This window comes from Anomaloglossus baeobatrachus, chromosome 1 (genome assembly GCF_048569485.1).
Source record: "Anomaloglossus baeobatrachus isolate aAnoBae1 chromosome 1, aAnoBae1.hap1, whole genome shotgun sequence".
In the NCBI taxonomy this organism is placed as follows: Eukaryota; Metazoa; Chordata; class Amphibia; order Anura; family Aromobatidae; genus Anomaloglossus; species Anomaloglossus baeobatrachus.
The window spans coordinates 135231054-135255622 of record NC_134353.1 but is presented as its reverse complement, the minus strand read 5'-3'; the positions used below and the strand labels follow the sequence as shown (position 1 = coordinate 135255622).

General features: G+C 44.3%; 1 protein-coding gene across 1 annotated transcript in view; it reads left to right on the top strand.

The window, feature by feature from the left end:
* Positions 1 to 24569, top strand: part of DLC1 (DLC1 Rho GTPase activating protein) — a 709032-nt gene that overhangs the window by 287640 nt on the left and 396823 nt on the right. The window contains 1 exon segment of the mRNA XM_075347073.1: positions 13481 to 13514. Coding sequence (XP_075203188.1) covers positions 13481 to 13514 — 34 coding nt within the window.

Below are 24569 nucleotides of genomic sequence, written 5' to 3'. Positions count from 1 at the left end.
TAAAGTCTCCAAACTGTGAACATTTTAATGGGGTTTTTCTGTTTCAGAAAAGCCCTTTCCCTACCTTTAGATTGTTTTAAAATAACAAACAGTGCTATTTTCACCTTGCTTTGTCCAGCACTTAGTCTCCACTACTGCTCTCAATGTCTGTTATTGCTTGAAGTGCTAACAACATGTAGCAAACACTGCAGCCAATCACAGAGTTTCTTTGCCTGAGTTGATGGTATAAGCTGAGCTAAGTTAATGGCTGCAGTGCTGTTGACATGATGTCAGTGTTGCAGACAATATCAGACACCACATACATTGTCTGAGAGTCAGCACTGGACCTGAGATGGGCAAGTAAAGCACATATAGTCCTTTTAAGACAAACCGCAATTTAGGGACATTTTTGAAAAGCAGTAAAACCCTTTTGGGCTAAAGGGACTGACATGCCCAGCCTCAGGGCCTTAGGCGATACTCAGAACCGGGCCAGACTAGTCTGGGGTTGTCAGCGGTGGCGGGTCCCGGATCCGTGACCCTGGTGGTGTCTTTCTTCACTAAAGGGGATGATGATGGGAGTTATATTTACAACTAGCTGTACTACCAAGCTTCGCCCGGGTTAATAACTGTTGTTAACAAAATAGAATATATTAACATTCCCGGGACAGAATGTATAAATAGAATGTATTAACGCCCGGGATAGTAACTGTCTCTCTCTTTCTCTCCTATTCTCTGTCTGTCTCCCCCTCTGTATATATCTCTCTGTCTCTCTCTCTATCTCTTTGTCTGTCTCTTTCCCTGTCTGTCTCTGACTATCTCTGTCTCTTTCTTCGTCTGTCTCAATCTCTCTCCCGGTCTATCTATCTCTTTCCCTGTTTGTCTATCTATCTCTGTCACTTTCCCTGTCTGTCTCTTTCCCTGTCTGTCTCTTTCCCTCTCTTTCCCTGTCTGTCTCTTTCCCTCTTTCCCCCTGTCTCTTTCCCTGTGTCTGTCTCTTTGTCTGTCTCTTTACCTGTCTTTGTCTGTCTCTTACCCTGTCTGTCTTTCCCTTTCTTTCCCCGTCTGTCTGTTTTCCTGTGTCTGTCTCTGTCTATTTGTCTGTGTCTGTCTCTTTCCCTGTCAGTCTGTCTCTTTGTCTGTGTCTGACTCTTTTTGTCTGTCTCTTACCCTGTCTATGTCTGTTTCTTACTCTGTCTGTGTCTGCCTTTTTCCCTTTCTGTGTCTGTCTCTTTCCCTGGCTGCATTGTGACACGCCAACATTCCATATAAGGGCGTGGCTGCGCATTCTTCTGAAGTTCTGGCTGCACTGCGGCTCCCAGCTCCATTCACTTTAATGGAGGCAGGTTTTTTGGCAAACAACTGTAAAGCGCAGGGTTAAAATTTCCCCTCAATACATAGCCTATGACGCTCTTGGGGTCCAGACATGTGAGTGTGCAAAATTTTGTGACTGTAGCTGCGACGGTGCAGATGGCAATCCCGGACATACACACATACACACACACATTCAGCTTTATATATTAGATAAAATAAAGTTTGTGACGCCACCTGTGGTTTTGTGTCTATGTAATGGCACGGTGCTGGAGGGATGCAATGTCATTTGGGGTCAACTCTCGCAGTACCCGTATAGCTCGGTCACTTGGGGTCGACTCTCGCAGTACCCGTATTGCCCGGTCCTTGAATTGTGCAAAGTCTAGGTCAGGATTCTGGAGGGCCATAATGCGCAGCTGTGTCCGGTGGGCGTTAAGACAGGAGCCCTTCTATAAACTGCTCTGTTAGCAACTTGTCTTCATCGCGCACAATTGCAGAATCCACCTGCTTAACTGCCTTCTGTGCCTCTTGCAGGTTATTGCATAGTTCCTTACGCTGTCCTGCACCATTTGCTTACACCCAAAGAATCTCACCTTTATTTCTGCAGCCGTGCGGGTGTCAAAAGTGTCTTTTAACCTGGCCAGTATTTCTATTACTGTCCCTTTGTCAGTGTCCGGCCAGGACTTTACTTCACGCTGGGCTGCACCGGTTAACTGTCCTATGATTATGCCCACCCTTAGAGTTTTGCTCAGGGGGTACACTTCAAATTGCCTTTGCAGCCTCTCTCTAAAGTTCCTCAGGGTATGCGACTTCCCTGAGTATTGCGGAAACCAGGCCGCTCCTGGGAGGTATGGCATTGTGAGCGGCATTACGGTCACTGCAGCTGGGGCTGTAGTGGCAGCCTCATCTCCACTTGGGCTGGACATCTTCCTCCCCCCCCTTAGTGGATCTTACCAGGCTCCGCGTTTCTCTTCTGGGTAGCGCAGGGTTAACTAACCGTTACTTTGATGGCAGGCTTTCTTCACGCTCTTTTTCTGGCACGCCCTCTTTCTTCCTGCGCACGTCGGTTTTAATGGCGGCGACTGTTCACAATTGCGCAGATCATAAACACACAGTACATAGGCACACAGTACCCAGTGGTACCGGGCACAATAATCCTGTTCGTGACACCAAAGTTGACACACCCAGCTCCAGGGTCTTAGGCAATACTCAGAACCAGGCCGGACTAGTCCAGGGATGTCAGCGGTGGCGGGGCCCGGCTCCGTGACCTTGGCGGTGTCTTTCTTCAATAAAGAGGATGATGATGGGAGTTATATTTACAATAAAATAAAGTTTGTGATGCCACCTGTGGTTTTGCGGCTATGTGGGCCGCCGTAGCGCTGCATGTTCCCCGAGGCAGATGGTGATGGCGCAGCTGAGATGTTCTTGCTCCCCACAGGTGGAGCAGGACCCTGGGGCAACCATTGGAAAGTCTATTTTGGGAACCCAGTGGACTTAAATGTGCAGGGTTGGGTTACAGACAATAATGGGCAAAAACAGCAGTTTCTTTACCTCCTTCCTTTTACTCTGCAACAACCAGTGAAGTTCTGGGAGACTGGTACAGGTCATGATAGCGATCCGATTGGCCTGGAAACAGTTGGGGGTATCTCCCTTACCAGGTGAGTATTGAGTCCTTCTCACTACGCTCTTCTTCTCTCCTACAGGACCTCGTTGCGTTAGTTAAACTGAGGCCCTCTGTGCTGGGACTTGTGGTACTACCCTTTACCTGTATGTTAGGCTGCACGGGCCTTCTCAGGTGCCGCACTGCTGGCAGCGGCTCCGGGTCCCTGATGTGCAACTGTACCTTTGGGTTGTTGTGGGGCCAAGAGTCCTGCAGTCTTCCTGCCCTTTGGATTTGGTTACCGGGACTCAAGTACCCTGGGCAACCACGGACTCCGATGTCCGGTCTTTAGCGTTTTCTTCTGAGGGGAGCCGGTTCAGCTCTGCTCCCCAGAATCTTCCTCCTGTGGCTCTCTGCAGACCTCGCTTTTCTGGGCTCAGCTTTCTTAGCTACAGACCCCAGCTCACTTGTCCGTACTACTCCAGCTCCTCACTCGAGCTCCTGTCTCTTCAACGGTCAGCGTCCAACTGTCACTCCTTTAACTCCTCCCCCAGGTCAGAGCTTCTGGGAAACTCACCAGAACTGTGTTGAATGTAGGTACTACTGGCCAAGGGACTCCCCATCTTGCTTCCAGGCTTAGTATTATCCCTTGTGGGGCAACACTACTGTGGTAACCATACCACTGAGGTGCCACAGGACCTTTTGGCTTCTGGCTCTGAGTGTGACTACAACCACTGTATCTATTGCAGTTATGTCCTGAATACAGATACCCCATGTTTTACTTTGCATATCTAGCTATAAACTACAAAATCTACGCTATTCAAAGTCCTACATTGAAAGAATGATGTGGATAGACAGAAGTGGATTTCATATCTAAATCATGGATTGGATTGATCACAGGTCATACTATCTACAGTGCCTTGCAAAGGTACTCCCCCCCCACACACACACACACACTTTTGAAATTTTGGTACCTCACAACCCAGAATTTCAAGGTTTATGTTGAGGCCTTGCATCAGTTCATGTAAAGAACATGCCTAAAACTGTGAACATTTAGCTTTCATTTTATTGTGAAGCAAAGAACAAATAGAACAAAATAACTAAAAACGTCAGTGTGCATAACTATTCACGCCCCTATAGTCAGTACTTTGTTGAGCTTACTTTTATAGCAATTACATTTGTAAATTGCTGTGCATATAGGTCTATATGAACTTTCTACATCTTGCCACTGGGATATTTGCCCATTCCTCAAGACAAAATTACTCTAGCAACTTCAAGTAAGATTGTTTCCTCTGGTGAACTGCAATCTTCAACTCTGACCACAGATGTGGTCTGTGCTTTGACTAGGCCACTCTAATACATTTACACGTCTCCCCTTAAACCACTCGAGCATTGCTTTTGCAGTATGCTTTGGGTCATGGTCTTGTTGGAAGGTAAACTTGTGCCCCAGTCTCAAATTATTAATAGACTGAAACAGGTTTTGCTTAAGAATATCCCTGTATTTCGCACCATCCATCTTCGCCTCAACTTGGACAATTTTCTCTGTACCTCCTGCCGAGAAACTTCAAGATAGCATGATGCTGCCACCACCATGTTTCACTGTGGGGATGGTGTTCTTGGAGTGATGAAGTATGTTGGTTTGACACCAGATATAGCATTTACCTTGGTGGCTAAAAAGTTCAAATTTGATCTCATCTCACCAAAGCACCTTGCACCTTGTCTCCCACATATCTTTTAGCAACTCAAAACGAGACGTCCAATTTTTTAATTTAAGTAAAGGCTTTTTCTAGCAATTTTTCTAAAAAGTCCAGCTGTGTGGAATGTACAGCTTATTGTGGTTGTATGGACAGACACTCCAGTCTCTACCTGGGAACTTTGCAGCTCCTTCAGGGTTACCTTTTGTCTTTGTGTGTTGCTCTTCTGTTTAATGCCTCCCTTACCCGGGCTGAGAGTTTTTGTGAGCAGCTATCTTTTGGCAGGTTTGTTGTGGTGCTATATTTCTTCCATTTGATTATATTGGATTTGATGGGGCTCCGATCATCAAGGATTGGGATATTTTTTAGACTTGAACCCTGACTTGTACTTCTCAACAACATTGTCTTTGACTTTTTTGTAGAAACGTTGTGTTTATTGGCAGACCACACACAGATGGACTTCCTTTCACTAAGCATGTGACTTATAAAAGTAATTCCTTGCACCAGAAATTTTTAGGGGCGTGTTAGCAAAAGGGGTGAATACATATGCACCTGGCAATTTCTATTTATTTTAGCCCATAAATTTAAATTTTGCCTATATTTTTGACTTTACTTCCTCATCTTACACTATTTAGTGCTGATGTATCACATAAAAATCTGATGACAAAAATATTTACACACAGGTTGTATTTTAACAAAATAGGTAAAAAGCTTAAGAGGTGTATACTTTTGCAAGGCACTCTAGATCTAGTGTACCAAGTAAGGCTGTGTCCACATCATATTAATGCTTTCCACCACACTAGGTAAGGCAATACATACCTCAGATAAAGGTCTTTAAAATATGCCAATATTAACCCCTTCACGATCGGCCGATTTTTCGCTTTCCGGGTTTTTTCGCCATTCTTCTTCCGAAACACGTAACTTTTCTATTTTTCAGTCAATATGGTCATATGAGGGCTCATTTTTTGCAGAACGAGATTTACTTTTAAATGAAACCATGATTTTTTCCATATAGTGTACTGGAAAATGGCAAACAAATTCCACATGCGGAAAAATTGCAAAAAAAATGCGATAGTACTATTGTTTTTGAGATATTTTATTCACTGTGTTCCCTATATGGTAAAACTGAAGTGTTGGTGTGATGCCTAAGGTAGGAGCGAGTTCGTAGACATCAAACATGTATAGGTTTACTTTTCTCTAAGGGGTTAAAAAAAATCAGAAGTTTGTCTGAAAAAGTGGCGCACGTTTTACGCCATATTCTATGACCTGTAGCGTTCTCATTTTTCGGGATCTATGGTTCAGTGATAGCTTATTTTTTGCGTCTCAGACTGACATTTTAAATAATATCATTTTTGCACAGATGCTATGTTTTGATTGCCTGTTATTCCTTTTTTTGCGCAAAACTTGCGGCGACCAAAAAGCGTAATATTGGCATTTGGAATTTTTTTGCCGCTACGCCGTTTATTGATTAGATTAATTGATTTTATATCTTGATAGATTGGGCATTTCTGAAAGTGGCGATACTATATATGTGTATATTTTTATTTTTTTAACCCTTTAATTTTCAATGGGGCAAAAGGGGGGTGAACTTTTATTTTTTTTTAATTTTTTAAAACTTTTTTTTTATTTTATTAGTCTCCATCGGGGACTATATGGATCAGCAAATCTGATCGCTCTGCCATATCTGCTGATCACAGCTACACAGCTGTGAAGAGCAGATATACTTATTTCATGTCTCACCCAGCTCTCGGCCGGGTGAAACTGAAAGTGATTCATGTGAGCTACAGGAATCATCACATGACCCTGTGCTACCATGACAACCACCAGAAGTCACGTGATCACGTGATCACGGCAAGTAAATGTTTACCGCCGATGCCGTTATAATGACACTGTAACATATTAACAGCGCCATTTAAGGGGTTAAACGGCACAGGCAGAAAACAATTCTGCTCATGCCCTGCAGGCACATATCTCAGCTATAAAAATCTAAAAATCAGCTGAGATGTGTGCTGATCGCTGCATGCTGCCGGCAGCAGACCGCGAGCAGTAACACTATGACTGCTATGGCGTAATATTACTGCCCGCGGTCGTTAAGGGGTACCATACACAGACATGTGCAGTGTACATATATCTGAACGGTAGTCACAGTGCAGAGGTAACTACCCTATTCTCATTTGCACAAGGAGGTACAAGAAGCAATGGGATGAAACTAAAAGGAAGGAGATTCAGATAAGACATTAGGAAAAACTTTCTGACAGTGAGGGCAGTCAGGGAGTGGAACAGGCGACCAGGGGAGGTGGTGAGCTCTCCATCAATGGACATCTTCAAGCAGAAACTGGATAAACCTACACCTGGGATGATTTAGGAAATGATGGCCCTTGAGGTCCCTTCCAACTCTACCATTCTATGATTCTATGATGTGTCTCCTTTATACTACAATGAAATATGAAATAACAAGTAGTGTACTTTTTTGTAATGGCATCACTAAAATGACTACAGTTGAGAATACAGTCAATAAAAAAAGTTAATAGACAGGTATTAGATCCTCCTGGCTTCCATCGAGTGAATGGGAGGTTTAGAAATACATCCTGATGTGTCCACCAGGAGCCTTCCTTGTGCAAACGTTGGAAGAAAAGGGAGAAATTACTACAATCCTTTCAGTAGATGCGGAAGAGACCAGACATCAGACATGTACAACTGCACGTAACTAAATGTTACAACCGAATTATGACTATTAATAAAAAAGAATAAAAATATAAAAATAAGTTACTGAGAAAAATGTAGCATTTTTAAGACAGTGGGAAATGTATATTTTCAGAGAAGTAGAACGTAATCTTTAAATCTAGTTTCCATTAACAATGTGGGAGGCAGAGCATAGACCATTAAGATATTAAATCTTAAGTTCTACATATAGAAATTTATTTAGGAAAGAGTGGGAGTTGGGAATTTTTCCTGGAAAGCAAGTGAAAAAATCTTCAAATTTCTTATTTTAACTATGTTTGTTAAACTAATATAGTTGTTTAGATCCATTGGCTCTTAGTGGGACTTATAGTGCCTTAAAGTTAAAGAGGACCTGTCACCAGGTCAAAAGTAGACAGTTTTAATCTTATTTTTTTCCTACTTCTCCACTAAGATTAGTATTTATTTTTTTCTTTTCTACTAGTTTTTTATTTGATATTGGCCTTTTCATTTAGTCCACGCAATATTTTAATTTTTATAGTCTTTACCAAGGGGACATTGTTCTCCAGGTAATATTGCACTGCACCCTAAAGACTCTCCCACCACAAAGAATCCTGTGAGCACTGCCATTTTGGTAATGACCATAAAAATGAGCAGAATAAGCGCAAAAACTACAACAAACCAAATGCATGGAACGATATGGCAGATTTAAGAAGAAAAAAAAAATTAAGAAAAAAAGGAATAACTGGAAAACAAATAGTATAATAATAGAAGAAATACTGGCAGCTTTTTATCTTGGTGACAGGTAATTTTTAAGTATTCAAAATATATCTTAAACAGGACCAACCATCAGTATTCTGCAATATGACCTATACTGGCAGTAAGATGCTGATTCCAGGCTTACCTGTAGTAGAAAGATGGGATGCTTGGTTGCAGAAATATCTTTACTCAAAATTGCAGATATGCACTGCACTTTGATTGACGGGTGCAACGGAGACGGGTCTTTGTGGGTTGGGTCCTCGGTGTAAAGTCGTCCACCAGTGTCCACTGTGACGTGCCCCCTTTTCTTTATTTGAATATTGCACCGCACCACCATTGCTGTTCGCAACAGCGCATGTGCATTGACAAAGTAATTCTGTCTTCATTGAAGTGGCACCAGAGTCCACGCATGTGTGAACCACGATCTCCGATGCTAATTTATCAAAGACACTGCGGTGAAGACTATAAGCAGCACGGGCACATGTGCAAATTTGGCGCCCTGGACTAGCCAGGTCGTCACAGGTATTACAGCACACACACCCCCACCCCGAGACAGGCACAACAGCCAAATACAAAATCCTTGTTGCCTCCCTCCAGGGTCTGATGTCCACACCAGGTGGGGTGGAGCCAGGCGGTTGGCCCCACCCACTGAGGAGTTCACAGGCCTGGAGGCGGGAAAAGGAAGGGAGTTCAGTTAGGGAAGTGAAAGAGAGAGGAGTGAAGTGGAAGTGGAGGAGCTGGACTGGCCATGTCTGGGTGTGTGGCCCAGGCACTGACAGCAAGGTTGGCAGACGGTGGTGGCCGTCTGCAGGAGAGGCGAATCAACGCGGAACCGTAAGACCGGGGTCGGGCGGTGGCCCGCCGGTACCGAACCAGGCAGCGAAGTGAAGCCAGCACACACAGGCAGGGCCTGCAGACCCCGACCAGGCTTGGAGCTGCCGTCAAAGGTCAAATCCATTAGTGACCGGAACCCCAGGGGTTTCCTAGCAGCCAAAACATGATAAAAGGCAACCATCCAACCAGCAAAAGGAAATACAGCTACCGCCAAAGCTAGAATTCCAAGGGCCAGAGCCTGCGGGCAAAAGGGCTCCTCTGGCACATATACGCTGGGGAGTGGGTTACCGGTGGGAAGCCATCGGAGCCAACATACACAAAGGTGCAGGGAAAGGCAGCCACCGCCAACCGTCCGGGAGAAGCCACAGCAGCCGGCTGCGGGACCCGTCCATCCAGCCATTTGGTTTACCAGAGACTTTGTGTGCATCTGTTGCTGAGTGAGTACACCAGTGCCATCCGGCACCGCACTGCGATGTCCCAGCGACCCTGCACTTCGCCAGCCCTGCCTCCCCATCACAACACCGGGCCCCGGGACCACCAACCCCTACCCACGGAGGGGGAAAACAACATCCCAGCGGCTCCCTACCATCGCTCCCGGGATCCCCGTCATCAGCAGCGGTTGTGCCCACCTTCACCACAACCCGTGGGTGGCGTCACGGACCAAATCCCCAAACCAAACCACCCTTTTCACTCACGGTCGAGGAGCGCCGATCGAGTCCCTGGATCAGGCCCACCGCTCGAGCCACCGAGCAGCAACAGCAGCAGTGCCAGACCCGAGCGTTAGCGAGCTCAGCGCCCCGCCGCCCGCGACACAAATGTAAAAGAAATAAATTTGCGCATGCGCCAATACCTCTCAGTATTTTTTTGGTTAATTTTTTTGCTCCCCTTCTTCTGAAAGCCATAACTTTTTTATTTTTCTATCAATATTGCCATATGAGGACTTATGTTTTGCAGGATGAGTTATACTTTTGAAGAAAATCATTAGGTTTACCATATAGTCTACTGGAAAACTAGAAAAAAAAATAAACGTGTGGTGAAATTGCTCAATTGTTTTGGGGGCATTTTAGTCATCTTGTTCTCTATATAGTAAAACTGTTGTGTCGGTGTGATACCTCAGGTCGGTACGAGTTCATAGACTCCAAACATGTATACTTTTACTTTTATCTAAGGGGGTTAAAAAAAATTCAGAAGTTTGTCCAAAAAAAGAATTGCGCTTTTGGTGTCATTTTCCGAGACCCGTAGCATTCTTATTTTTTGGGATCTGGGGCTCAGTGAGGGCTTATTTTTTGTGTCTTGGGCTGAAGTTTTTAAATATTTAATTTTTATGTAGATGTAACATTTTGATTGCCTGTTCTTAGATTTTCCAACATTTTGTGGAGACAAAAAAAACATGATTTTGGCGTTTGGAATCTTTTTCTTGCCACGCCGTGTACAGATCAGATTAATTGATTTTATATTTTGATAGATCAGTCATTTCTGAATGTTGCAATACCAAATATTTGTATAATTTTTTTAACTTTATTTTCAATGGGTTGAATGGGGGGTGATTTGAACTTTTAGGTTTTTTATTCTGCCATATTTTTAAAAACTTTTTTTACATTTTTTATTTATTTTACTAGGGGACGTTATGGATCCATTTTCTGATTGCTTGTGCGGTTCTGTTGTTCAGCTCTGATCAGCAAAGATGCACTGTTCCTCTAAGACCCGCAACACACATCCATTTAATTTGTACATCTGCGGTACATATTTGCACGTACCGGAGACACGTACACATGGAGACCCATGTTATTCAATGGTAGATGGCACACACACGTAAAATCACATGGGACGTGTGTCTGTGTGGTAAGTGCGTGTGTGCGCTTTTCTAACCGGACGACATGTCCGTTTTAAAAATACAAAAAGACAGTTTGCACTCTGATAATGCTAAAGTATGGAAACCATGAATATGTGAACATGGATCTGCATTACTGCTAAGGAAAATCTGAGAAAAATGAGATATTTAGCATATGTAAATGGCCATTTGTATATCTGCCCAGTTGCCCCTTCACGGCATATCTCGTAACTGGGTCATGTGTGAGGATCGCAGTCACCTCATTGCAGCAGCCGGCGGTGCTTACCACGATACGACCGATGACGTACCAGTACGTCATCGGTCGTGAAGAGGTTAAGTATTGCACTCATTCGATGAATGTCTACTATCCTGCAATTGTAGAGAAAATTTGCGACCAAACCAAATAAGGTCATAAATATAAAGTCAATATTTTATTGTTATACAAATAATATCAGATGAAGACGAAAATAAATTCCCATGATACAACAACAGGGGCAGATCCCCACAGAGGAAGCAGTTAATTTACTATTTTCTGAGGTAATAATATATCTTTAAAAAAAAGCAAAACGTACGTCAGGGTCTTTAATTTATCATGTGAATTGTTTGGTTTAATATTGGGCATTGCATAAAGGAGCCCCTATGATTAAGAGCACATGCACTTTATATGGGATATAGATTCTTATATGAAAACTTTGCCTCTTCCTTTGCACATGTCTATTGGTCTGCGACCATTATATTTAAGTATTTCCCACTTTCCCTTGTGATGTGATATACGACATCTTTTGTCTTATCATGAATTGTATTATAATGTTTACACTTTTTTTTGATAAATGTTATATGTCTTTTGAGAAATGAATAAACAGTCTTGCATAATATACTCCTGGTTCTCCGGTTTTGTGATACAGTAGTGGGTTTAATGCGCTTCCGTTGGCATATTTAGTTATGTGGGCATCAGTAATAAGTATAATGGTGTTATTGGATTTTTTGTTAATTATGCAGATGCACAATTAGTATGAAAAAGATAAAACAATGGACCAGAAACCTGAAGCCAGTTGTGTATATAATGACCTCAAGAAATATATAAAAAAATGATGGTAATAATAACCATAAATTACATAACCAGAGTGATAAACATCAGATGTGACAGTGTTATTACAGAATAATAATATGCTGTTACGGCACTAGAAGGCAATAATTATATTAGGTATGTAACAAATAAAGATAAGAAATGTATCATACATCCAATGTCCATCATACACTAACTGGTAAAGTGGTGAATGCGTGGTGAGAAAAGTCAATGTAAATTAATGTTAAGAGGTAGAGGGTACATACCAGCATATAAAAGGTTAACTAATGTAAATATGTCATTGTGCAAGGTGACTGGTGCATAACAGCAAATGCACATATGGAGATATAGTGACTAAGGCCTAACAGCAAACAAATCATATATGTGATAAACATACATCTGTGTAATCAGTCATGCATAATAATTAATGCACATTAGCAGCAATGTATAGCAGGTCCTGTATATCAGCATGCCAAAAACTTCAAAGCTGAAAACCTGGAGACAAAGTTAATAATAAGTAAAGAGGTTCAATTACCTGGTTGTGTACACATCACATCACCCACCCCGATGTGTGTTTCGGCTTGCCCCCTTTTTCAGGGGGGTGTGTCATCTTTTTATCCTGCAATTGTGAATAATTAGAAGCTGCATTTGTTTTTCTACTATATGTTCAATGAAATGTAGGAATGTGATGCTTCTTTACATACCATAACAACATAAAACAATGCAAAACAGTTTTAATTAAAGGGAATCTGTCACCAGGTTTTTCCCATATATACTGCAACCACCACCAGTAAATCCATATATACATCATTCCATAATACTGTACATAAGAGCCCAAGCTGATCTGTATAACATAACAAAGACCTTTTATTATACTCACCTATGGGGCAGTTTGGTCCGATGGGCATCACTGGTCTTTATTCGGCACCTCCTGTCTTCTTGTGATGACTGTCCTCTTTCCCTGCTTCGTGTAGATAGCTATGTGTGCTGCCGCAGGAACGACAAACAACCTTGTTGCTGCACATACAACAATTTTTGGTAAATGAACGACCTCTCCAAAACCAACGATTTTTACCTATTTTGTGATCGTTGAAAATCGCTCATACGTGTCACACGTTGCGATGTCGCTAATGAAGCCGGATGTGCGTCACAAACACTGTGACCCCGACGATAAATCGTTAGCGATGTTGCAGCGTGTAAATGGCCCTTTAGGAACGTATATACAATGATCTAGAATTATATATATATAAGGGTCTGCTGGTTGTGGACCAGTTTACAAGGGAAAATCCTGGTGACAGGTTCCCTTTAAGCTTTCTTATGAGATTTTAAATCTCCAATATGAAAGAAATTGCAGAAATCACAGCAATTCTATAGATATTCCAGTAGGGCAGACCTGTTTTAGACTACAATGAAGCAATGCAATCAGACAGACTATGTGCTGTTTACTACCAATACTTCTGAGACACCTGGAAAATAAGGATGTGACAAAGAGAACTGACCCCTATGACAGCTGCTCCAGTCTGTCCACACCAAGCAGGAGGCTGTTCATGGAGCAGTTGTCACAGATGTGAGATGTATTCTCCTGTGAGTAAATATCATCAAATCCATTCACATGGAAAAACCTACTTTATTCTTTCCAATACATTTATATAAATCTAATAATATTCTGTAGACAAAAAAAATACTTTAGTTTTGTATTTCAAAAAATATTGTTTTTTATCTTCTTATAGGCCCTGCCTGTGATTTCAGAAAAAGAAAAGGCTGGTGAGTCTATTTCTAGTATATACTTGGTTAATATCCACAATCTTCCGATATTGACGGGTTTAATCGATGCTCTGATGTGTATTTGTTCTTACTGTTGTTTTATAAAGTCTCTTTACATACTGCTTCACAATGTACATATGTCAGAGATGTATTTTACAGTTAAAAGCCCCAATTCATGAAGACCGGTGATTTTCATGCCGGTCTTGGCGAGATGACATGGTGGAGTCAGATGATCCTGATTCATAAAGAGGTGCACATCCCTTCCTAAATTGGAAGTGTCAGGCGAGTGGTGTCCACCTCCAGAAATCTAACTCCAGTTACTGACTGGAGTAACAGTTGCACCAATGATATATCTGCCCTTGGATCAATGGTTTGTCCATCATATACTTGGGCTGATTAATTGTTATTCCTATGAATATATTGACTACACACGGGAACATGGTGACATTTGTGACCGTTGCTATTCCTTGTTGAATGTATATACAGTACAGACCAAAGGTTTTGACACACCTTCTCATCTCTAGAACAACTGTTAAGAGGAGACTTTGTGCAGCAGGCCTTCATGGTAAAATAGCTGTTAGGAAACCACTGCTAAGGCAGTCAACAAGCAGAAGAGACTTATTTGGGCTAAAGAACACAAGGAATGGACATTAGACCAATGGAAATCTGTGCTTTGGTCTGAGGGGTCCAAATTTGAGATCTTTGGATCCAACCACCGTGTCTTTGTAGAAAAGGTGAACAGATGGACTCTACATGCCTGGTTCCCACCGTGAAGCATGGAGGAGGAGGTGTGACAGTGTGGGGGTGCTTTGCTGGTAACGGTGTTGGGGATTTATTCAAAATTGAAGGCATACTAAACCAGCATGGCTACCACAGCATCTTGCAGCGGCATGCTATTCCATCCGGTTTGCGTTTAGTTGGACCATCATTTATTTTTCAACAGGACAATGACTCCAAACACACCTCCAGGTTGTGTAAGGGCTATTTGACTGAGCAGGAGAGTGATGGGGTGCTGCGCCAGATGACCTGGCCTCCACAGTCACCAGACCTGAACCCAATAGAGATGGTTTGGGGTGAGCTGGACCGCAGAGTGAAGGCAAAAGGGCCAACAAGTGCTAAGCATTTCTGGGAACTCCTTCAAGACCGTTGCAAAAACATTTCCAGTGACTACCTCTTGAAGCTCATCCAGAGAATGCTAAGAGTGTGCAAAGCAGTAATCAAAGCAAAAGGTGGCTACTTTGAAGAACCTAGAATATAAGACATATTTTCAGTTGTTTCCCACTTTTTTAAGTATTTCATTCCACATGTTTTCATTCATAGTTGATGTCTTCAATGTGAATCTACAATTTTTAGAGTCATGAAAATAAAGAAAACTCTTTGAATGAGAAGGTGTGTCCAAACCTTTGGTCTGTACTGTACCTGAATTTTCATTGGCCAATGAATTAGGAATGTTTTCTTTTTTTTTTACTAAGAATACACCTTATGAAGATATTTTAAATCTAAAATATATTTTTTTAACAAATAAATAAGTTATCTTCATTAATCAAGAGTTATTTTAATTATTACTCCCTAAAACAAATACCTATACATAGAAATGAAATACATAGAAATGTAAGCTGTGATCACAGGTGTGCAATCAGAGCTCTTTATTTCCAGTCAAGACAAGTGATGGACCAAAGTGCAAAGGGTTATATACCGTAAGGAAAGATCACTGCTGAGAATAGATGAAAAGAAGGTGACCGCACAAGCAGGTGAAAGTTAAAGGTTATTACGATTTTCATTAGACATGTTAGATTGAGTAGGAATGTGGGAAGACAAATATCTGCAGCTGCAGAAATTCAAGGAAGAGGAGAAATGCCAGAGCCGGGCTTGTTACAGTGTAAAATTCTGCGGAGGAGCAGAAGGAGGATATGAATGATGAGCTCAGAGATAAAGTTCTGCAGATGTGAAGCCCCTGATTAAGCAGCGATGCATGGGAACCTCATGAGAACTATGTGGAGATAAGCCATCGCTGGCAGGTTTACCAGAGCAGTAAAGCAGTCACAACAGTAATTTACAGGTATGAACAAGGACAGGCTATTCTATTACATTTTATTTTTTCACTACAATTCTGACCTCAGAATACATAGAAAATTACTTCCTATCATTTCCTTTTTCAAACTTCAATATAAAAGTCAATGGAACTTCATTTGCCAGTATCAGTTCTAAATGTAACCAATGCTGCAGTCATAAGGCCCCGTTACACGCAACGATATATCGCCAGGGTCACGGATTCCGTGACGCACATCCGGCATTGTTAGCGATGTTGTTGCGTGTGACACCAACGAGTGGCCGTTAACGATGCAAAATAGTCACCAAATTGTAAATCGTGGACACGTCGTTCATTTTCAAAAAATGGTTGGTTGTTGAGGACGCAGGTTGTTCGTCTTTCCCGAGGCAGCACACATCACTATGTGTGACACCTCGGGAACGACGAACTACAGCTTACCTGTGTCCTCAACGAGTACCAAGGTGAGAGTGACGGAGATGAAGCTGTTCTCCGCCCCTCCGCTTCTATTGGCGGCCCGCTCTGTGACGTCGCTGTGATTTTCAGGGGAGGTTGTTCACCGCCCACAGCAACATCATTAGGAAGGGCTGTACATGTGACACGGACAAGCGAGATTGTGCGCCACGGGCAGCGATTTGCCCGTGATGCACAAACGACGGGGGCGGGTGCCATCGCTAGCGATATCGCTCTGTGTAAAGCCCCCTATAGCCCATTATAAAAATGTCATGGCGCTGGTGTGATGGCATTACTTTACTGATTAGTAGATAGGGGCAAACATTTATTGGTGAATTTGAAACAAAATGTTTGCACAATATATTCATTTTTCTCAATGCCAGATGTATCAATGTTTTATGTTTTATAACACTTATGATAAAACCACTTATAAGTACTTGTGCCAAAATTTCAAAATGAGACGTGAACAGAGCATAATTAAAGAGGTTGTCCCCTACTTTTCCATTGAAGGCCTATCCTTAGGATAGATCTTCAATGTCTGATCGGCTGGGGCCTGACACCCCGCACCACAAATGATCAGCTGTTCTCGGTCCCAGCGGTGGCAGCAGGAAGCTGGAAATGCTCAGTTCTGGATCTGCTCCATCTTCTGATAGTGGCCACGGCTGGGTACTGTACATCTGCATTCCATTCAGATCAATAGGAGGCGGATGTGCAGTACCCGGCCACAGACACTATCATGAGCATTTCCGGCTGTCTGCTGCCGCCACCAGGGCTGCAAACAGCTGATCAGTGGGTTGCAGGGTTTCAGACCCCAGCCGATCAGACATTGATGACCTATCCTAAAGATAGGCCATCAATGTTAAAGTAGTGGATAACCCCTTTTAATCTATGACGTTTATGATTGTGTTTCTGCATAAAAGTAAAAAAAAACGTACAAAAGAGCATTGCTGCCTTTAAAAAAATCATGAAACAAATACACTTCATAGTGCAACCATTTTGAACTTGCAAAAAAAGTCAATTTGAGCAAAATTCTACATAAAGTCAATTTGAGCAAAATTCTACATTAACATTTAACTTTTTACAGATTTATCTCCCTCTATTTTCTATATGGTCATGTAGGAGGTATGGGTTATGGGGAGGGGGTGGTGACCACCCCACAGAGATTTGGAGCAAGGTCCACAGCCAGAAAAGATGAAACAGCTATGGCAAAGACAGCATTCATATAGTACAGGGTCAGTCGCTTGGGGGTTACACTAGCAACATATTTACATTTTTAGGAGTATACAAAATATTTCTCAATTAATTGTTCTTAATTATCTTATAAAACCTTGATATCCATTCTTCACTAATAAAGTAAAAGCAGCAATCATCAGTGTCACATTATATTCTCCTCCAGCTCTCTGACCCTTGCCCTTCCAGAGTCATTCATTAGCCATTTATACCTAATGAATGATGCTGAACCCGATGCATTTCTCTCCTCCCGGTCCCATGTTACTTTCTGCCCTCCTGACCTTGTACATTTAAAGCTCCTCAGCATTCCATCTTATTTTGTAATCATGGCTTTAAATCTCCTATTCCAACCCTTCATAACCACAATTCCCTCCGCTCCACATGTCCAATTATTATGTTAAAAAGTTCTCCCTTGGTATCACATCTCTATAGCTAACCTCAAGTCAACTTCATGAACATTTTCTTCTCAGCTTTTGGTGTTTTCTATTTCCTCTTTCCCCCTCACCATCTGCATACACACCAGTCCTTGTAACCCAGCCTTTTCCTTGTGCTCCTATTTAACATTAAGCAGAGTTCTTTTCTTTTGAATAATGGTAATCCATCCATTAAGTTTTACATGTCTATTCCATATCCATTTTCCTTTACTGTTAGTAATAATGCTTTTTAAAGATGTCTTTAGATAATATCAGTAACTGTTTTATGTAAAAGAAGAAGTTTAAACAGTTTCAGGGATTTTTGGTTGGATAGATGCAGGGAGAAAAGGAAATTATATTCCCCCTGCTGCTGCTCACATCCAATCACAGGGGTGGCGCTTAGGGCTGTGAACAGTCAGAGCTCTGTACAGTGAGAGCATGTATTCACACCCTCTTATCTCTGAGTGATGATTTTTTTGTATGCAAATTAACGAGGAAGATTCATGAAGGTGAATCCGCACAACAATAGAGTCACAGTCACGAAATATATGACACACTTAATCTAGTTAGGGATCCATCAATTCATGCACTTTACTGACAGAGTAGCTGCTTCTGGAGCATGTGCTGTGAAGCTGGGTGCATTTACTTGGACTTCATTGATTCTTCATGTGTCAAAAGCTTCCTGTCTATCAGGAAAGGGCTTGAGATTCACATTGCCTGAGCTCAGTGATATTAGTCATACAAGATTGGGTGTGTTTACAACCTGATCATCATGACTTTTCTAACCAGCTAGCTCCACCTTTATGACTTCTACAACGATATTATTTGAATGCGGCAAATGTGGGAATTAAGTGGAATAGAAATAGTCCAGCGTTTAATCCTCCAACGCCATGGAAGCACGAGATCCCACTGCTGTTCTCAACATGTGTATCAACAAATGAAGGAAAAAGAACCAGCTTCCAGGGAAAATTTCAATAAAATCCACTTCTTTATTGGATTCTTTAAAAAAGTAGAAAATAGTGAATCTCACTATTTTTTCTTGAGCTAACCCGTCACGTCATGACAAATCTCTTTGGGGCAGTCCTACTTTAAAATATTTTTATATAAAATGTGCCATACGGCCTCATATATGAAAAAGTAGAACTGTTCTTAGCAGCATTTACTTGGTGTTTTTCAATCCCGTACCCATGACTGAGTCATGGCTGTGGGCAGGACAGGCCCAAGCAAATGCTGCTTAAAGTAAATAGCCTGTGGACAGGGCTTGATGACTGAATGTGAACAGCCACCAATTACCAAAATCAAGACAGGTGGAATACAACCCAAATTGGGGTACACGGCAAGGTGGGGGTCAGCCACCAACCAATTCAACGAAGAAAAAATAAAAAAGCCAGCACTAAATGTGCATTACAGCACTAAAAATTCCATACTGTACTTATTATTGAAATTTTAGATTTTTGGCAAAATATTGCAATTTCTTGAGCTACCCCGCCACGTTGTGGCAAATCTCTTTGGGGCAGTCCTATTCTAAAATATTTGTATATAAAATGTGCCATAGGGCCTCATATATGAAAAAGTAGAACTGCTGGTTGTGACTCCTGCCTTTTTTGTGAGATTAACTATTTTCTACATTAAAGAATCCAATAAAGAAGTGGATTTTATTGAAATTTTCCCTGGAAGCTGGTTCCTTTTCCTTCATTTGTAAATGTGAGGATAAAACATATTTTTATACATAATGTAGCTCTTAATATTACTTAGAAGGATGTATGAAAAGCTACTGTAAAAGGAAATGGTGATGGTTTAGGGACCTTAGTCTTCCTTTTAATTAGTGTTTTTATAGAGTCACTACAGTTTCCTCTCTATTGGGGGTCCTGTATAGATAATACATTTCTTGTAGGAAAACATCTTGCTTGTGATATACCGTAAGTGCAATTTTTGGGTGAAATTGTTGCCAACTCACAACCCTAGCCAATTCAAGCTCCACCAGAGTTATCTGGAAACCACTTACACTTCCTCCTTTCATAGAGACTATATGTTTGATAATTGAGTCAAATTATTATTTGTATATTTTTATTTTAAGTCACCATAATTACAAGTTGCTGTACATGTGAAAAGGGTTTATATACATAAAATACAAAGCAAATACAATAAGCCTAAAACTAACAGCGAGTAGCAACAGGAGTGGTGGATTCATTGGGCAAACTTGAGGCTGCTTTAAAGGGGTGCAAAATTTTTGATGGAAAGCCATAAAGAATGATGTTTCCTTAATCCAGGCAGGAGATGATGCATTGGCATTTTTTTTTGTCTCAAGGTTGAGGAAAGGGCAGATTTGGGAAATGTTTTTCAATTGAAAGCGGCAGGAGATTGTATGGGCTTAGATGTATGGTTTGAAGAACAGAGCTGAGTGAATGGTTACATCAAGGCAATGGACTTGTAAGACAGGGGAAAATGTCAGGCTCTTAAAAAAGGTCTTACACTGGATTACTACTTCAATTGGAGTTGCTCCACTGATTTTGAAACAGCTTTTCATTTTTTTTGTTCCTTTCCATTCCTAAATTTATCTTCTAGTAATAAAGATACAACTTTTCATTTTAGTTCACTCGGCGTTTGCTTTTTCTTCTCTATGTCAATAGCCAATCAAAAAATGGTTGCATCAGAGAAGATAAAAAGCAAACCCAAACTGCTGCCTGAGTGTGTTCTTACTCCACAGTCACCACATCCATTCATATTATTGGATTGCCGGAACACAGGAGAAAAGTAACAGTGCATCACCTGTAACAAATTCATGCATGGGTGCTCCGACTCTGAAACCCTGCTACTCTCCTGTGCTCCGGCACTCCGATATCAGGAATGGACTTGGCCACTGCGGAGTGAGAACATGCTGAGCCAGGCTGTAGCTGTGACCTGTGGCATTTGCTTTTTCCTTCTCTGTGATGCGACTGTGTTTTGATTTGTTTTGGTTTGATTTAGGAGAAAAAGCAAACGCCCACAGAGAAGATGAACAACCAGTTGGTTCTAGGGAAAATGTATTACCATAACTATGGAAGTATTCCTGAATCCATGGTGAAGCACCAAGAGAGGGTGTACTCAGTTTAAATTGAAAAAATCTAGTGATTGGTGCACTTTAAGGGTGCATTCGGATGACTGAATAAATCAATCCAATTGTGGCGCCCCTGACCTGGTCAGGCACCACTGAGTACTGCACCCATGCTGGGGACAGTACAATACAGGTAATCCAGAAGGCTGACCGGGGTGTGGAACACAGGCGCATAGTAATCAGGTCTCACACATGTACCCATGAGAGGACCCCTGGGGATCCCAGGAGGGGGAAAAGCCTTGACCTTCACTGGAATAGTGGAGGGGGCCAAAAGCCTCCATCTCCTCTCAAGGGGTGTGGTAAGAGAGTCTGGTTGCTAGGTGGCGTAGGCAGGCACAAAAGGGAAAAGAGAAGGAGGAGTAAACAGTCTAGTCGGGAGTCTGCAGCAGAGTGTGGAGGAGTGAGCAGCAGGAAAGTGAAGCTCAGACAGCAGCAGCAGTGAAGGTCCCAGATGTGAGTCAGTTAGAAGAGAACTCCAGAGGGCTCAGTGAGGAGCAGACCTGTGGGGTTGATGCTGTCTAACAGCGCCCGCGCAGTGGCTACTGACGGGGGAGAACGGTCAACTAGGAGTGCTACCTGAAAGCCAGCTTCAGCTAGAGAGAAAGCACGGAGTGGGAAGTAAGGAGACTGCTAGAGAGCACCAGGCCCAACCGGGCGGCAGATCCCGAAGCGGAGATAGATTCAGCTTTCTTCTGCTAAACCTGCCGGTGTGGGGCTCTCAAAGCCCACACCACAACACCACAAAAGCCGCAGCCACGTAACCGCAGTGAGGGCCCATAGGTCACAGGAGGCAAGCAGCTGGAGTGGCCTGGTCCGGGGAACAAGCAAACGGCAAACAAAAGGGGGAGAGAGAGGCTGCAGCATCTTCCCTGGGTGACCCCCATAGGGACTCAAAGTCGGGGTCACCCCAAACCACCAAGGGCTAAGGAAGGCGAGTCAGTAGTCACCCTCATAAAGTCAGCCTGAAGGATACCTGGTTCCCATCTGGTTCATCTCAGCTACGCCCGGGCTACTCACCCTGCCATCAAATGTGAGTAAAGCCCTTGAAAGACATTCTGCCTGTGTGGAGTTATTCTGCGCCTTGTGGTACTACAAACCTACACAGGGTCCTGGGGCTTGCCTCACTCTCAGGAGGCTACTACATCCGACTGCACCCACCATCAGCCCCAGGCGTCCCCTAACCTGCAGTGGCGGTCCCCACTGACCGCAATACTGAGAGTGGCGTCACGATCAAAAACCGAAGATTTCCTACCTGTGACCAGAACCAGCCGAGTGGAGTCCCTGAAGGTAATGCACCGACACAACACCTGTGGGGCTTCACATCTGGCGTCACGAATAGGATAAGGACTAGACCTGTTCAGACAGGTGACCATGTGCCTGGGCGGTCCGCTTGAAAAATTGGAAGCGCCGCCATATTGCCACCATGAAAAGCGCGCTGAAAAACAACAGCAGCCCGCGCTGGAAGAAGTTACCGCCCACGAAGAGGTGTGGCTACCCAGAGATCCTCTGCAGAGTTCGGACCTCGCTTGTGAAGAGAGCGGAAGCGTCCAGAGACGGCGGGAAGGAAAGAGAGCCACAAGCCTGCTGCTGGGAGAGGAGCTGCTGAAAGAGGCAGAGCAGAAACTGAACAGCTTGCTATCGGAGGCAACGGCGAGTCCACAGCTGGAGAGTCGTGCAGAAGACGGCGCAGAAGAAATGGCGTCTGACCGCAGAAATCCAGAACCGGGCTCCGCTGCCTGGTGGTATCGGGAGCTGGCCCAGTTCTGCGACCGACTGGAGAACCGGGTTGTGGAGCAGATCCGGGAAGAACGACTGGAAATGCTGGAGATGACCGCGGCGGTTCGGGCCTATGAAAGGAGAGCCGCGCGCCGAGTGCCAGACAGGACGGCGATGACGCAGACCCCGATGCTGCCACCGGTGGGTGAGTCGAGTGATGCCCCGGCCAGCGCAAGTGCCCCGACCCCTGCTGCCACGCCCGCGGTCCCCGAAGAGGCGTCCGGTGCGGCGACGCTGAAGCAGGCCGCAGCCACGCCAGGTGCGGCCTTCCAAGTCCCAGCGGCCGCAGCGATGCCCTGCTCGGCCCACCAAGACCCGGTCCCTGCAGGAACGCCCAGTCCGGCCCGCAAAGAACCGGCTGCCACCGCGACCCTCATCCGCGCCGCAGGTGTGAGGCTGACTCAGGCCGCCGCCCTGCTAGGCCCGGCCCGCCGAGACCCCACCGCCGCAGCAACGCTCGTCCGCGCCGCAAGTGAGGTGCTGAACCAGGCCGCCGCCACGCCAGGCGCGGCCCGCCAAGCCCAGACTGCTGCAGCGACGTCCAGCCCAGCCTGCACAGATCCCATCGCAGCTGAGACGCCGATCCAGGCCGCCGCCATCCAGGGCGCGGCCCGCCAAGACCAGGCCGCCGCCATGCCAGGCGCGGCCCGCCAAGACCAGCCCGCCGCTATCCAGGGCGCGGCCCGCCAAGACCAGGCCGCCGCCATCCAGGGCGCGGCCCGCCAAGACCAGGCCACCGCCATGCCAGGCGCGGCCCGCCAAGAAGAGATTACCTCATCATTTCCCCGGCCTGCAAGGCCAGAGCAGACACCGCTCCCCAGTCCAAAGAGGTCCCTGCTAGGAAGACCCTGATAGGAGAGGACCCCGAATACTGGAAGCTGAAGGCTGACCTAGAGGCCCAGTTCCCACAAGAGATGGTGGATCGGTATCTGCTCCCTCCGCATACCCCCAAGGAGATTCAGGCAACCCCTGCAGCCGCGCCAGAGAGTCCACCGCCCAGACCGGCTGAAGAAAGCCCATCCCCAGCACTGCCACCAAAGGAGTGCCAGGAAGAACTAAGGGGGAGAGGAGGCCAGGAAGCTGAGGAGCTGACTCCGGAGCCACCAGCAGTGGATCTATACTCAGAACCGGAGATGTTACCCTATTCCCGTTGGGATGAGGAGGACTTGACACCGTCCGCTGACGAAGATCTGCCTAAAAGTCTCACCTGGGAGTTTGCAAGCTGTACCACGCAGAGTTCAGGCCGCAAGACAAGGCGTCGCAACAGAACAACGCTGTCCCCTGCACCACAGTCTCCAGAGCAGAGAGAAGTCACAGCCAGAGACCTACAGGAGAAAAGGTTCCTGAGAAGAGCCAAAGCCCAGGTCAGAGGACCCCTTTGCAGAGGAGTAGTGGAGGATTTCAATTTGAGAAGTGGATATGGATTCATTGTAGCACCTGGTGTGAAGGAAGGGATATTTGTCAACCGAAGAGATGTGAGCGCTCATCTGCCTAGAGGACACCCTGGCAGAAACCTAAAGATGGGGGATTCAGTACAGTTTACCATGCATCAAGGCGAAAGAGGACTGTACGCGCTTGACGTAGCACTATGCACCAGCAAACCTTACAGCCACCCCATGCTACAAGAAAGAAAAGACAGAGATAAAGACACAGATGAAGATCAAGAAAGAAAAGACAAGGAACCTACAGATGAAACGACCACAGACGACGACAGAGAGCAGGAAAGCAGCAGGTGCCACCGCCATACAGGCTCAAGCCCTGGTAAAGAGGAGTAAAGTAAAGTAAAGTAAAGAAAGAAGTACAGAAGTTAAAGTTTTGAAAAGTTTTGTTTTGCAACGTTAACGTTTAAGAATGTGCCCACAAAAACTATTGTGAGAAAAACCATAAACCTTAAGGCTATGAACTGGCTATAGCCACAAACTCTCGCAGTGTAAATAGTTACACCAGAGGGCACCACCGCCACCAGAGTCAGCCTGTTTAGGGGCTTGGCTCGTCTGCAACCAGGAGGAGCCCGTCCGTATATAGGGCCTTGGCTCACCTGC